We start from the raw sequence: 15,557 nt of genomic DNA, 5'->3' as shown, positions 1-15,557 counted from the left end.
AATAATCTACGATTGTACCGATTATCGATGAAAAATCATATACCGTATAAAGACTAAACATTTAATCGGAAAATCGTTAACACCGTAGATGTTAGCGAGTGGGAAATCTTTGCAGGTTTGGTCAACGAATGGTCAATGAAAAATCGTACACTTGCACGTTAAGACGAAGCATTTAGTGCTATGAAAGTAGTTAACAGCGTATCTTCTTCGAGCGGGAAATCCTTCGAAGTTTGAACGCACGGGTGGATCGACGTGCCGGAAACGCGCTAATTACAGGCACTGCCGGGAGTCGCGGTGCGTAGACGCAAAAGCAACAATGCATCATTAATAACAGTTAGCTGAGTGGCGTGGATAGACGAGCTTCTTTCGTTCGAAGACAGAACGAAAAGAGGAGGTGAAATAAATAAGTGTGCCTTTCCTTCGTGATTTTCCACGCCGGATTCATTCGCGAATTCCTTTCTTAATTATCCTCTGTCGGTCGATCACGAGATAAAAGGAAAAGACGGGTAAGCCTGGTGTTACCGAAAGTTGGCCAGGAAATAGCTAGGAAGAGGTTGGTTGCGCAAGCGTGTTTGTCTGAGGTACGCGTGTCTACCGTTAATTAAGAGGCTGGAAAAGACAGAAGAGGCCCCGAGCTTGATACACGTAATCGTAACCTTCGTCTGGTTGCATCAAGATCGAGAGTCGCTCTCTCCCCGCTTCTTTCTGTTTCCGTCCTTCTCGGGTTAATTGCTTTACGTTACACACTGCGTTGCAAGTCTTATTAAAACAGCGCCGGCTCGTGACAGTACAACCACTGTGCGGAATCCTCGAGGAATTCGCTTCGTTCCGTGGATTTCTCTATGTACTCGGACTTCTTTAATATTCGCGTACATATATTTCATCTTAATTGTCACGAGTCTCTTGATTCTACACGGACACTTTCTTTTCGTTAACGTTTTTTTTTTTTTTTTTTTATAACATTAATATTGTTATTCCAACGTATTTCGTTTCCTATCCTTTCGTAGCTTAACTATATAATTTGGTGTTCTATGGATAATTTTTCGTCACCGCGGGTAACGTAATCCTCGTCGTCGCTCGTTGCCGGATAGGAGGACTCGGACAAAGATGATCGGGTCGGTTCAAAGAATCATTAAAAAAATTCCTTTCTTTCCCTTATCCTTCCTGTGTGTCCGCGGTCCACAAAGCAAGCAAGGGCTCTCGCGTATCGTACATACTCGAGGATCGTGGGTACCAACCGGAGGAGGACGTGGAGCGCAGAAAGAAAGGGAGAGAAGGACGAATGAAAGGCTCCCGCCTCGCGACCGACAGAGATGGCCAAGGATAGAGAGGAGCATAAAGGTGGCGCACACATACAGACATAGGTATATACACGTAAAGCAGCGGCGCGGAAGGTGGGGAAATGACGAAGAGAAGGTGGGGCCGAAAGAGACAGAGAATCGTGGTCCCACGGCCGAAAAGGCTGCGTGATTCGCGTCCCAGACGAACGAACAAGCGGAGAAGGGCGTCGGATGAATGGCTGACTCGGGTGTACGCCGATACGCGGCATCCACGACGTGAAACGTTTAGCATAAATTACGTCTTAGAGACGGGGAGAGGACGCGACGTGGACTCGGACGCCAGCTGACCGGTACTCTACCCGAGTCAGCTCCACGATGCTCGGATACCGCGGCTTTTTTCTCTTGTATCGCTCCGCGAGATAGGTACACCAGAGGGATTCGGTGAAAGTTTCGCAATTGTAAATGCCGGTGATTTCTCGAGTCAACTGAGAAACTGTCGATTCATCTTTTATGGTACCGTCAAAGAATATCGATAAAGAATAGATAAAGAATATTAATTCTGAGATATTGTAGTAAGATATAGTAAGTGAGAGGCTTCTCACCTTTATTTTGAAAGCTTGGTAGCACTTGTTTCGATCGTGTACGTATATCTTTGAATAACTTCTGGAATGGCATTTAGGCTTTACCTTTATTTATTACAGTCTGCAGTTTTCTAGGATAATGTTCATGGGTTTGTATTGTATTCGCAGGATTAATACAGGATAGTGTCACCTAGATGAAAAAGGTATATTTTTTTGGTAGGAAGGTCGTGTTTATTAAATTCATCCATTTGTAAGCTCAGTCAGTATGGTAGATGTTTGGCACATTTCTGTCTTCCTTCTGATATGACGCAAGACACGATGATAGAGATGATGAAGTTCGACGCCAGCGGATCAAACGAAGAAACGACTGCGATGCAAACTTATTCGCTAGGGCTAGCAAGAGATTTCAAGCTGTAGAGTATCTTTAGAACCACCCGCGATTGACCTCTTTTCTACCTCGTCGCTTCCTTTCTTTCTCTATTTGCACGCCGCATACGTAACAAGATCGTTTCGTGTATCTTTCGAATCGATATATATATATATATATATGTATGTATATATGTGTATATATATATGTATATATATCGACGAATGACAATACTTCAAATCTGAGCGAGAGGCGAATGGCGGAAAAACGCGTGGCAGGTGGCGCCTCGAGGCGGCCATTGTGTTCCGATCGTGGGAAAGTCGGTTGCTAATTAACCGTCAAAATCTAATTAGCAGAATAACTAATTAGAGCGTTACGTCGGCTAACGATTACAAACGCGCTTGAACTTATCTACAAATAGCTTACTAAGAGGCGGAGGCACGGTTACTCGAAGCGTGTCGCGGATGATGATGAAGAAGCGGTCTTTCGCTACTTAGCTGGTCTCGTCTTTTGCTTCTTTTACCTCTGTCGCGTCTTCGTCTTTCTTACGGCATCAGTGACTTCTTTTAGAAGGATGCTGAAAGAGCTGAACGAGAGAAGCGAGGAAGAGTGCCCTCCGTAATAATGGTAAAATGGCTTTCTGCCCCGGGGGCCATCTTTTTTTGCCGGTTCGTGCACGCTGCTGGTACCGGAAAGAAAGAGAGAGTGTGTGTATATGGGCCACAAGCGTTTCTAACTTCACTCTGGTTGCCACTCAGAATAGAGAGACACGTAAACAGGTACCCACATATGTTTCTGCCTCATCCTGGAGGTACGACACGTGGTCATCGAGCAGGTACACCATCAGCTGATAGACCTGCTGTTTAAGCTTATTAACATGTCCCATGGAACGCGCGAGCCGCTCACGTGGATTCGTTTCATTCCAGCCTGCTTTTCTGGCCCATTTCACTTCTTGCCGGTACATTAGCAGCATTTTTTTCCCTTATACCGAGATCGCACGACCAGTCGTGTACACTTCGAACGCGCTACTGTTCTTTTTTCTGCTCGTTATTCTTATGTTTCTACTCTTTTTTCTTTTTTTTTTTTTTTTTGTCACTAGAAACTTCTCCAATTTGGTTCAGGGTGATCGTAAAACAAAACAAAGAAAAAGAAAAGATATCACGCTTATAGATGGAGCGTTTTTGCAACTGCGCTTGTATTTTTTGTCAGGTATCTTTATTTTATCTGTTTTTTACTTGGCAGACTCTAACCGCCTGGGACATTTGTTTCAATACCAGTGTATTTACGAGAATAGATTGTATCTTCATCTCTGGGCTCTAGCTTCTAGCACGTTTCACTTTTTGCTCTTCTCGATGTTTTTCCTCCTCCTCTAGTTCTATATCTTCGTTCATCTCGCGATGGTTTCCATCCGCGAGACGCGCTGAATGCATAATTCTGAAGGCGACACCGACAGACGAATCGAGCTTATGTTTGTGTTTCGATGCAATAAATCGGCGACCGATGCGATTCTATTGACCAGACGCATCGATCGCAGGAAATTCCGCTGAATAATTGAATAGATTGCGCGGGAAATAGAAACTCGGCGAACGGGTAATATCGCCGCGGTCGCTCAGTGAAATATCCATTAACAGAAGAACGCTCGCGCGAGTTAAAGAGGGACTGTGAAAGCGTGACTTTTGTTCGCATTACTCAAAACGAGGAAAGGAACGAATAAAATTATTCGGTTGGTGTAATAATTCAGTGTAACGAGTAGCGATTAAATGCACGCTCCTGTGTTCGCCTTTAAACTACTTCGACATAGTCAGCGGGGGCAGCGGGGAAGACGTATCGTTTCCATTCGTCGATAAAAAAAGGACTCGCGGAAATTGTTTCGTACTTTTGTCGACCGGTCAACGTTACGGGCTACGTAACGCGTTTAAAAAACTTGATATGCACGTTCGAGTGGGTGTGTCAATGTACTTTTCATAGGTCGCGAGCGCCTACAGGAGGCATAGCTTAAAGGCGAAGAGTCGACGCTGGCGTCGTCGCTCGCGTTATCCTCGGTTTCCTCTTCCTCCTTTCGACGAAGAATGGAGGCCACGAAAATTTCTCCATGCGGAAATGCCACGCTTGTCGAGCGCGAGACCACACGCTCGTCTACGCGCGCGAGACATTAAAGCGTGAATGGTTAAAAATAGAACCGCTAGGACGACCGGCTTTCTGCGATAGCTCGTTCCATGTTTTTCCCTTACACTATGCCCTTTTTATAACAACCCTTACCTAATCGATGCTTCATCAATTAACCTTTTAACAGGCGAACTCGAGCGAACTTATCATTTGGATATGGGATTTTTGTCTTGAAACAGATTTCTCTTCGTAAAAGTATGTTAACAGGTAAATATTGGCATGAGAATGTTTATCGTAAGAACTTTGCTTCGCTTCCCTAGCATTTGCATATTATTATCAGGCATTGAAGGCTTTTATGATTATTTAAAAAAAAAAAGGAACACAAAGTTAGTGCAACCGGTTGTAAAGATCTAGCTTGTAGCAAGGATAATCGCGCGTTTTCCCAGGAGACGGCGAAAAGTCGTAGCCGACTTCCGGCTCCCTTTTCCACTATGAATCATGCTGCAAACAGCAACAGTCTCAGCCTCGATACCGAATCACCGGTCGCATCTATATGCGATCGTGTACACGTTCAGGCTACCTGTTTCTTCTTTCTCGTTCGCCGCGACCGTTTTCCGCGATGATTAATATACGTGCATATATGTACATATATGCAGCGCGACGAGATTGCAACGCTTGCGCACACTGCGTGGCGAAACTGTGCGCGCGTACGTACGAAAGAAGGACGGATGAACGAACGAGAGGAGCGCTAGACGAGCGCTTATTCCATCGGGACGAAGAAATAGAGAAAGAAGCCAGGGGCTAGGTATTAGGAGCGAAAGAAGTGGCTAGATGTAGTCTCGATAGTGCGAAACGAGGAAAGAACATTCTTTTTTTCGAGCGAATTGAACGGGGAAAGACGAATTACAGAGTAGAAAGAAAGGAGTCGACGTGATGGCGAGTTGTTAGAGCGAGGAAGAACGAGACGAAAGAGGAGCACGAGCAGGAGAGTCGTGTGGAGCGGAGAGAGAGAGGCGAGAGAAGGTGGAGGTATGCTGCGCAGCCGTGGGAACCAACTGCCGCGAGTGAGCGAGCCTCTGTCTTTCTTTCTCTGCCTTAAGCCGGTTTCTTCGCGTTCTCTCTCCTTCACGATCGCCTCGTCCATTCTATCCTCGTTTCTCTGTCTGTCGAACACGGAACGAGCAGAGGCTGTTTCTCTTCCTTTTCATCATTCAGGTTCCTCTTCTGTGTGTGTATATATGTATATATATATATATATATATATATCCAGAAAAGGAATATATGACGGTGTCTCTTTTGCAGTGCCTCTTTTCCTTCCTTTTCCTTTTCTCACTTTCAACGTTACCTTACTGCTTACGGTGCGCTTTTTTGCGTCTATCTTTTTTCTTCCCTCTCTTTCCTTGTTTCTTTTTCACACAGTGTATGTGTATATATACATATATATATATACAAAAATATATTCATATATGTACTTGTACGTATATATTTACGTACATGATGTATATGTATGTGGAAGTACATCGTCCCTTTCTTTCTCTTTCTTTTCCCATATCTTTCTTCTCATTCCTTTTCATTCAAATCTTCGGCCTCTCTCTCTCTCTCTCTCTCTCTCTCTTCTTTCTCTCTCCTTGTCCCTCTTTTGCTCATCTTTATATCTCGTTCCGCCGTGGCAGAACTGCTAACCGGCCACTGAACACACCCAACACATTGTTCTTAGGATGCCTACGCGAGGCTTTTTCAGGTTTTTGTCGGCTTAATTCCGATCCCCGTAATAAATTAGCGGCCGATCACGGTGGCATTTGTCTCCTCGACAATTTATTTCCTTCCCCCCGCGGCTCGGGCCCCCCCTCTCGATTCTCCGCCTCCGCGGACCGTTCGTTCCATCGTTCCTTCTTTCTGGCCTCCATTGCGCCTCGCTTTCGTCCTTGCCGCGAGAGAAAAGGGCGGTCTGCCTCTTTCAGCTTTCCTTCTCTTTTCAGACATCTACACCTTCCGCTCCATCCTCTCACCCTTTCCACCTTTTCCCTCCTGTTTTATCCACATCGTGCTTTTCTTCTCTCTTCCCTTCCTTTTCTTTTTTTTTCATCGTTCCATCTCTGTTTCTCTGTGAACGAATGCGCCCCATCTCGAAGGTTCAACGGAGGACTAAGGTATACCGCGGAATTCACGCTGGAACTTTCTAACGTGTACACGCATGTGACATACCTGCGGCCCCTCTGCCTTTTCGTTCTTTTCCCGGTGACAAATTGCCTCGTGATTTTACGGGATATATACCGGGCAGAGAAATCGCCGCGGCCTTTTTTCCTACGTTGCCTGGTATTCCAGGGCCTTTTGTCTACGATTTTTTGATTAAAGACCCGAAAGTGACGAAATTCTAAATGTTCGTCCTTAGCAGATCCCTATATGTAAGTGTGTGTATATGAGTTCTGTCGAAACACTCGCCTGTTATAATATATACATATTATTATTATTATATTATGAATGTGTCGCAATGCTAAGCAATTTAACTTGCAATTATATCTCGGAATTCTCTTGTAAGAGAATTCGGTTGTGAGTGTAAGTGAGCATAGCTAGACCTGTTTCGGTCGATTAATGTTAGTCGTTTGTTATAGCGAAGGAAGGATTCAAATATTGCATTTTGCAAATCTTGGCAAAACATTAAACGGTATATCACTTGCCTCCAGGTTTACCTCGCATTACCCACTGGGACCTCTCGACATATCAAATATTCATAGAAATTAAACCTACCCTCGGTACTCGATACACGAAGGTAGTTCAGTTTCACATTTAATTATCCAATCTGCATCTATCACGCTATGGAGGCACGATTCATCAGCAATTGCAGCAAAACAGTCGCCGCACAGCGGAGTATCGCGTTTCAAAAGGGTGTACACCCATCCGCACGACGTACAAATCACCCATTCGTCAGGTGCTATCACGAATCGTGGAAAAACCGGGTTAAATCGTTCTGTTTAACCTGCCGGGAAAAAGAGGACGGGCCCGGCAGCGGGAGAGAGAAAGATAGGTGTAGGGATACACGCAAAGCGGATTTCTCACACGAGCGATGCTCGACTCGGCTTACTACGCGCCAGGTCATCGGGGATCTCTGAATAATGAAATTGTTCCCAGTGCTCGCGGCACGTCCGAGTTGCCGGCTCGTTTACGCGAACAGGAACGGCAACGATGATGACAGAGAGGCCGGATATAAACATTTATTATTCACGGTGCGGCAACGACTAACGAGGTCGTGTGTAATACCAGCCGCTCCTCGACCATCTCTCTCTCTCTCTCTCTCTCTCTCTCTCTCTCTCTCTCTCTCTCTGTCTCGATAGTCTCTTGTCTGACTGTGTCAGGTACACACGCAGGCCGATACAGAATCATGTGTGTGGATGTGTACATACGCGTGCGTGTGACGTTAATAATTAAACGTCGCATTATCACTGCATGTACACGTACGGAGCACCGCGTGTACGGCACGTACTTATTACACAATAATGTGCCGCCGCGCCGGTGGACGAACGACGGCGGCGTGCACACGATGCGTGTGCACGAGTGCGTGTGTCGCCGCGGCGTGGGCCGTACGCTCGTCCATAGGGAGTATCGTTGCTGGATTTATGGTCGTGCGAGCGATTCGACGCCTACACCCCGGTACCTTTCGCGCCCGGATTTCTACGCAGAGACGTGCGAAATCGTTCGATTCGCGTTCGCTTCGTTAAGAAGTGGAAGTGAACGAAGAAGTTGATACGAAGGGCGTTATCGAAGACGTTGTCATTTCCCTTACGCTAACGATAATTCGGTAAACGATAATAAGGTATTAAAAGTAGCGAATCAAGTTTATTAGAGTACTATCGGTGTGTTTGTACTCCATACACTCGCGTCGTTTCGATGTATAATTAGAAACGAAAGAAACATATATATCCCATCGACTTGTTTATTCTCAGCTCGCTAAAGACCGACGATAAACACATTTGATAAGCGATCTTTGCGCAAGTGGAAAAATATCAAACGCAAGATCGCATAGGTGAATAACGTAAAAAAAACCGAGGAATTTTCCGAGTTAACAGAACCTTATCGAATTCTCGGATCAACCGAATGATCAATTACAATTACTGTTCCGTTAATACGAATCAACGTAACGATCGGGTCGTGCGCGGGAATTAATAGATCGCCAGTTGCATGTCTGCAGAGACAAACGTAATTTCTGTTACACAATACGCGGTCGCGTGTGTGGCCCGTTCTGCATGCACATACACACAAGTGTATATGTCCACTTGTAGCCGTATATATCCATAATGGATAATGCAAACAAGAGTATAACAGGTTTCCCCGGAACGACGACGACGACGATGGCGACGAAAGCATTCCATTAAAACGGTCTCCAGCGCGATGCGGATCGATTATTTATTTTCGAGACCAATTAACCATCCCTCTTGGTCAAGCGGAGCGGACGAGCACGTGCCATCGGTGGAGAAACGCTTGTCGCATGATTTATATCCGGGTTGGCCGTTATAAAAGTTAACCCTCCCTTTTCGAAGCGCCCTCGCCCTCTTCACCCTTCTTCCTTCACGGTAATTCGAAAAGCTGGAGGGAACGAAGGGGTTCGTCGACTCGTGTACAGAGAGGGTTGAAGGTACGCGCGGCGTAACACGCTCTGTCGCGCCTCTATCTGTCCGCAACGCATGACCTCGGCTCGAGTTCCGCCAGGTTTTTAGGCACGCTTCGCCAAAGGGACACACGCACCCTTCTAATGCGTGGCAGGTGCGCACGTGACGCGATCGGCCAGCCCGCCTCTGGAACGTTTAATTTATTGTTAATTGTGTGACGCGATGGCACGCACAGCTGCCGCGCTTTTTCGCGCCGAAACGTGGACACTTGGGTTCACCATTCTGTGTCTCGTTCGCGTATCTTCCACTTGCCTTGCGATCGGATCTGTCACGTTAAGTGATTTACATGATTGTTCAACGCTCGCACTGAACATTTACTAATCTCAAGCGCAACGACTGGCAGAATTTATTCTAACAGGTTAAGTAAAATTCAAGCAAAATAACGTAAGCTGACATATAGTTTGTGGGGGAAATGAAGTTGTAATGTTATTAATTTCGAGGAAATTGTTATTAATCGTGAGTTTTTTGATGTAGATATATCGATCTTTGCACAAAGTGACGTAGATTTACACACGCCTCAGTCTCATTAAAAAATATCTTGAATACGTAGCACAGTTTGTTACAGGTTGGTTTATTAACAATAGTATGATAGAAGCTTATCTGATGAAAATGGTCCATAAGCATCAATATCATTTCCTAATTAAAGTCTTCGCTATCCTGACCGTGTTAAGTGTTCAGTGACTTACAACCAGCGGTATAAGTAACTGTATAAGTCGATAGGGGTAGCGGTTAAGATAAGTAATAGGATTAAGCTTGGCGTCTCATCGAAGTTCACCAACCTCCTCTCTGTTCCCAGGGCACATTCTCGCTGATAGTGGAGGCTTATCACGACGCAGACAACACGACACACCACTCACCCGGTAAGTAACCTTTTCTACCCTTCTCTCTCTATCTTTCGTAATTCTCTCTTCCTATTAAGCCTTCCTGAAGACTGTATCTGGTCTCTGTAGCGTTATAGGCCCCGCGTGTGCGCCTCGTATCGGCGGCACGAGTGCGCTCGCACGCGCTTCGAATAAAAAGAAAAGAAAACGAAGAACGAAGGATGAAGGAGATGAGGAGAGGAGAAAAAAAGAGGAGATGAAAGGAGAGGAATGGAGGAAGGAAGGAGCATGATATTTTAAAATTAGTTCTCTCTCTCTCTCTCTCTCTCTCTCTATGTATAGTTCTAAATACGGGGAAGGTTTTAGAAGGTTTGGGCATGTGCAGTCCAGCTGGGTCGTGGCCCTCGATACCATGCATCGGGTTCGAACCAGCCGAGAACCCTCTTCCGGCCTCTGTGCACGACACTCACCAGAGACGTAACCTCCTTGTATACTTCCTCTTCTTCTTTTATAAGACCTCAGACACTCTTTTCGTCCTCTTCTACTTCGTACGGTTTCGATACGTTCGACCTCCGGAGGGACAGGTCTCTTCCTGTGCCGCACATTTCCGCGGACAAATATCGTTGCTTTTTTCTGAATGCTGCGGTTCCAGCTCTCAGTTAATAACCGGTTCTCCGTTTTTTCTTTTCGAGCTTTCGAAAGTCTTGCTTGATGATTTGACCGATGAGGAAGAGTAACACAGGCAGAAAATACAGTTTCCTTCGTTTGCGGTTGTAATAGTTCGTGACTCGAAAGAAGATCGAATTGAACGATTGCCATTCCTTAACAAATACATATAAATATATATTTCGTTCGGTTCTTGGAAACTACGTTTTCAAATAGACGCGTAGCGTATCCATCTGCTACCGTACATCATTTATTGTGTCATTTTCCAACGACAAAGTAATTTTGTTTCAACATTGTTACGATCTTCCAATTCCTACGTTTCAATCTCGTTCCTATTTCATCAGAAGGAAAATAACTTGAAGGACATAATAGACTAATGTAAACAAAAGATACGTAATTCTAGCGAACATCTGCGTTCTCTTTCCCAATTTTCATCCTCTCACCGCAAATCGCAATCGCGTTGCCAACATTCTGCCGATAGTTCCAGCTGTACTCGAGTCTTTCTTCCCCCTTCGTGACTGTGTCTGTTCTCGACCCATTTTCAGTTATGTTTCCTTGCTCATTACCGCGACGCGTCCACGTGCACAAAGTGGTCGGCGCTCTCTGTTGTGTCATAGCGTACGGAGAACAGGCAGAACGAGGGAAAGAGAAGCAGCCGGAGGCGCTAGTGTTTCCTTCCTGTGTAACCGTAGCACCTAGCTTCCAGCAACGCGCCACGGTAATACGAAACCCTCCTCTGTGGACGAGGATATGGATGTATCCTATGTGTACCCGGGTAACCCGGGGTTCTCGTCTATCGAACTCTACTATGCTAGCCGATATTTTGCCGAGAAACCACGGAAGTTTTCTATTTATGTCCTTTGATGTCTCGCCGAACCTTTCTTTTTATATATAGTAGATCATCTCGTAGCAAATTAGAGCACAAACTAAGCTTTCAGAACGAGTTGTTTAATTTCAACGTTCACCCGGTATCGTTAGATCGTAAAGTAATTATATTATGTTCAAATTAAATACTCTGAAATCGAGTGATCCAAAAGATTGAGAAACCTAAATTCGTTTAAGCATCGTTTAAGCATTTAGAGAATGAAAGAAGGGCATGTATAGTTTCGTCAAATGTGTTATGTGAAAATATAGAATTCACAGCTTTTCCAAGTACAGAATATATCTTGCTAACTGTAAAATATAGAAAGTCGAATTTTGTGGAATATAGAACACAGGATTCTGACGATTTTTGAGTCGATTCCGCGAAAGAAATAAAACTAACTGGCTCGATCGATAGTTGTATAAATCTTGGCATAGTATAACTATTGAGCGAAACGAAAGCGCGTATCCATTTACATCTCCAAGTATTGTGCAACTTATCAGTGTTACCAATTACCGGAACGACTCGTCGATCCAGCGATACCCTAATTTCCTTCAATTTCCGCAGATAATCGTCGCGAGCACGCTTGAACTCGATAATCGTCGCACGGTTTCGAGACACGACATTCTCTCGTTAAAGCATGTACTCCGGGAAAACACGCATGCAAATAGCCGAAAGACGAGCAGGACTGTTTATTGCTTCCGCATCCGGGGAAAGCTCAGTCAGATTGGCGAGATAAAAGCGAAATAAGCGGTCGAACGTGAGTCCCGAAATAACGAAATTCAATTACCGTCCTGGCGTGATCCTCGCACTCGATGGAGGCGTAGGTAAAGCAATGTGCTTGGGTACACACACACACACACATACACACACACCCGCGCGTATGTAAGAGCCACGCATGAGAGCGTTGCACGGCCACGTATAGCTTCCGGTCTCTGGTTCATTCTAATTGCCAGCCAGACACACAGGACCTCGGGAAAGAAATTAAGCGGTCTCGCTCTTCTTACTACGCTTCAGGCCTTCTTGATCTTTTAAGTTTAGAGTGACGCAGCTAGACCAAGGGATCCGAGATATTTGCTCAATCGGATGAAAATCATTCAGTGCATTAAGAATCATGACTGCGGTGCATATAATTTGAAGCTTCGGGAGTATGAATTTACCTAGGGGCGTCTGAATTTTCAATGATTTTTAACATAACGTTATCCGATATTAAATACAAGATGTCGCTTTATGAAATGGTAGCAGTGGACTGAGAGGTCAGTCTGACTAACACGATGATACTTAGCGCGACGTATAATACTTCTGTTATTTGCTCTGATACATAGTATCGTTCGGTAATTCGGTATCCTCGCAATATTCCTGTGGTTTCAAGCCTTCCAATTCCGTTTCTACGGAATGTCGTTTCGCAGTGCGATCCTCGGCTCTAACTTTTTAATCAAACTTCTCCGATGTACTACGTAAAATGGTAATTCCACGAAACAACTTCCTCGACATTCTACTCTTTCACTCTCCTGATTAATATCATTATTCAAACTGAAACTTTTCCGCGACATTCTACGAAAAAAAAAAAAAAAAAAAGAAAAACTGCGGTTCTACGGAAATATCTTGCCGAAAGGATCGCTTCCGCTACTTTTTTAATGAAATTTCTTCCGGTTCTCCGCGAAGCTTCCTAGTCCCACGGAGGCTCCACAGCTGCGCAACTCCAGAAAAACTCTCTTCTGATCCCCGTCGAAGCGGCTAATTACGAAGGGAATCGAGCTTGGCTTCCTTTGTTTCAAGCTCGCCCGAGAACGGAATTCCTACCGTTATCCCACAGATGTACCTGCCCGGCGCATCCGCGGCTGAAAAGAGACAAACCGAGACGAAGCAAGAAAGATGGAGCAACCACACTCTGCCATTAATACAGTACGACGCGCGTTTTGTCCGCTTGGTTCTCGTATGTTTGGACATACCCTGGGCCCCTTTATCGCCGAAACACACCGCGCACATTGTGCTCGGAATTTTGTGTGCGCCAGCCGTGTATATCGTCCGCGCCACGCACAATATAATGCCCCCAACGTACTGGTGAAACGAGCCCTTTATTGCTGTTCGCGTTGCTCGGATGCTGCTTCCTTTCTCAGGCCCACACCGTCCTCCGTCTCTCTCCCTCCCATTTTCTATGTTACTAACCTCTCTTTTCTCTCCTTCTCTTTTCCTCTTCGCCACACGATGCGTTCGTTTGCCCGTTGCCCATAAGCCGAAGATACACAACGTGGTTGCTCGAGGACCGCACCTGCGCCACGAATTATCGTTGGAATTATTTCTGGTTCCGTTTCCACCAGAAACTCGCTAGGGAAATACGGTTAAATCGAGCCAAAGTTGGCCCTTTCTTTATCACGACAAAAGGCATTCTCTTTTTACAGTCGATTCTCGTTTACGGACGAGGTGGCTCGGTGGTGTAGGATTTTCTCGAGGTTCGGTTGATTTCGGATCGGATGAACTGAAACCGTGAAGATTCGACGTTCTACTGCGCGAGTTGCATTATGAAACTTAGGAAGAAGTAACACGTAGTCCCGTTGATAATAGAATCCATAGAATCGATTACAATGGAATCAGAAGGATTAAACTTTCATCAAACTTTCCATTAGTCTCTTCATTACGACGATCTAACTAACCAGTTTCTCTAAAAGTTTCCTTAAGACATATCGTCTCAATATGATAGAATTTATATTCTCTCGTGATCTTTAGAAGATTAAATCCCCCCAAAACACTGATTTTGGTAACACGAGTCTCCGTTTCTCCTCTCGTTTATTGAACGAAAAGGCGTGAGTGAGGCAGCAGCCAGAAGAGAATCAGCAGAGAGGTCTCGTTTGCGGTAACGCGGTTCGTTAAACGAAACGAGACGCGGCTGGATTTACGACGGTTTTGCGGTGTGGCAGTGTGTACAGAGCAGCTTGAACGGGAACTCGGGTATAGCGAGCAGAGAGGAGATGGCTTACGTCATCGTCGATTGTCAACCGCTCTCCATCGCTTTTCCCTTTTGCTCCTGTCGGGACAGGGGACACGCCGTGTGCACGCGGCCGCGTGTGCACTGTGCACGCCGTGCGCGTTCCTCGCGGCGCACCTGCCATTCCACAGCCGAACGATAATGAGCGAGCGGAGTAATTGGTCCGCTGTCGCGCGCATGTACCCGCCGTGATAACACAGAACTGGCCTGGCTTGTTCCCGGAACCCCGTAATTCGTTGAATCGACGATGAGATATCGAAAAATCAACCTGCATGCGTATCTGCTTGCCTCGTCAGTTGGTAACAAAGCTGTATTAAGATGTTTTATCGGCTGCAAATTAATCGTTAAGTGCCTTTTCTCTTATCTTTCGTACAGTTGTATGTACATCCCTTTTTTGAAGCTTTTCTTTTCTTGTTGCTTTTGTACAGTTTTTTGTCGCGTTAATTTGAGGTAAACGAGACTCGTTAGTGGCACAAAATTATATCATATTAAATTTTCGTATTTGCTTAGCTCTCCAATTCCCGTGCTAATTTGAACAGCTCAACGTTGACGAAGGGTTCTTACCGCGTTTCATTCATAAATCATAAATTTAGTCCGGGTTCGTAGAGGCGGATGACTTATTAGTTCTGTATGTGTGGTTTGACAGAGGGTGTCGATCGAAGGGTGGAAACCGACCGCAAGCCCTTGAGTTATATTTGAAAGCTACGACTTAAGTTAAGCGAATTTACATTTATAAGAAAATAACAGCTAATAATCTGTTACCTTTAATTACTCGCTTATACACACTGTGATATTTACTTGATACACTTATATATATGATAAAATCCATGCTACTCTACTAATCGATCAAAGCGTCCAGTTACGAATGCTAATGTACGTAACCATAAGTTGTCGGTCTTCTCGATATCACAACGTAAAACCTGTAACTCGCGAGACCACAGTGAAATGGCGATACGGATCGTCAAAGGCGGCGCAGTAACCAAAGCTCGTCTCAGCTTACAAGCCTACAATTTGACACGATTAATTGATCTGTAAAAACAACAAATAAACATGTTCTGTATAAAGACATATACCGCGTATGATTTATTCCTGGCGATATGTGGCGACCAGTGGAACGATGTCGTTCGAAGATGCTAACTATTCGCGACACAATGATCCAGGTTACGAGAGTTTTTTCCGCGATAGAGGAGCCACGGTGGTTGAGTAATGCATCTGGCTACCTGC

At 45.1% G+C, this 15,557-nt stretch overlaps 1 protein-coding gene across 1 annotated transcript in view; it reads left to right on the top strand.

Moving 5' to 3' along the window:
- The window catches only part of LOC122572428 (neurogenic locus protein delta-like), a 47,363-nt gene that overhangs the window by 8,985 nt on the left and 22,821 nt on the right, over positions 1 to 15,557 (top strand). The window contains exon 3 of the mRNA XM_043737372.1: positions 9,795 to 9,858. Within this exon, the coding sequence (XP_043593307.1) occupies positions 9,795 to 9,858 (64 nt within the window). The remainder of the gene's footprint in view (positions 1 to 9,794; positions 9,859 to 15,557) is intronic.

The sequence above is a fragment of the Bombus pyrosoma genome, linkage group LG11 (assembly GCF_014825855.1).
Source record: "Bombus pyrosoma isolate SC7728 linkage group LG11, ASM1482585v1, whole genome shotgun sequence".
NCBI lineage: Eukaryota > Metazoa > Arthropoda > Insecta > Hymenoptera > Apidae > Bombus > Bombus pyrosoma.
The sequence above is the reverse complement of the archived record's forward strand: the minus strand, read 5'-3'. Positions and strand labels throughout refer to the sequence as shown.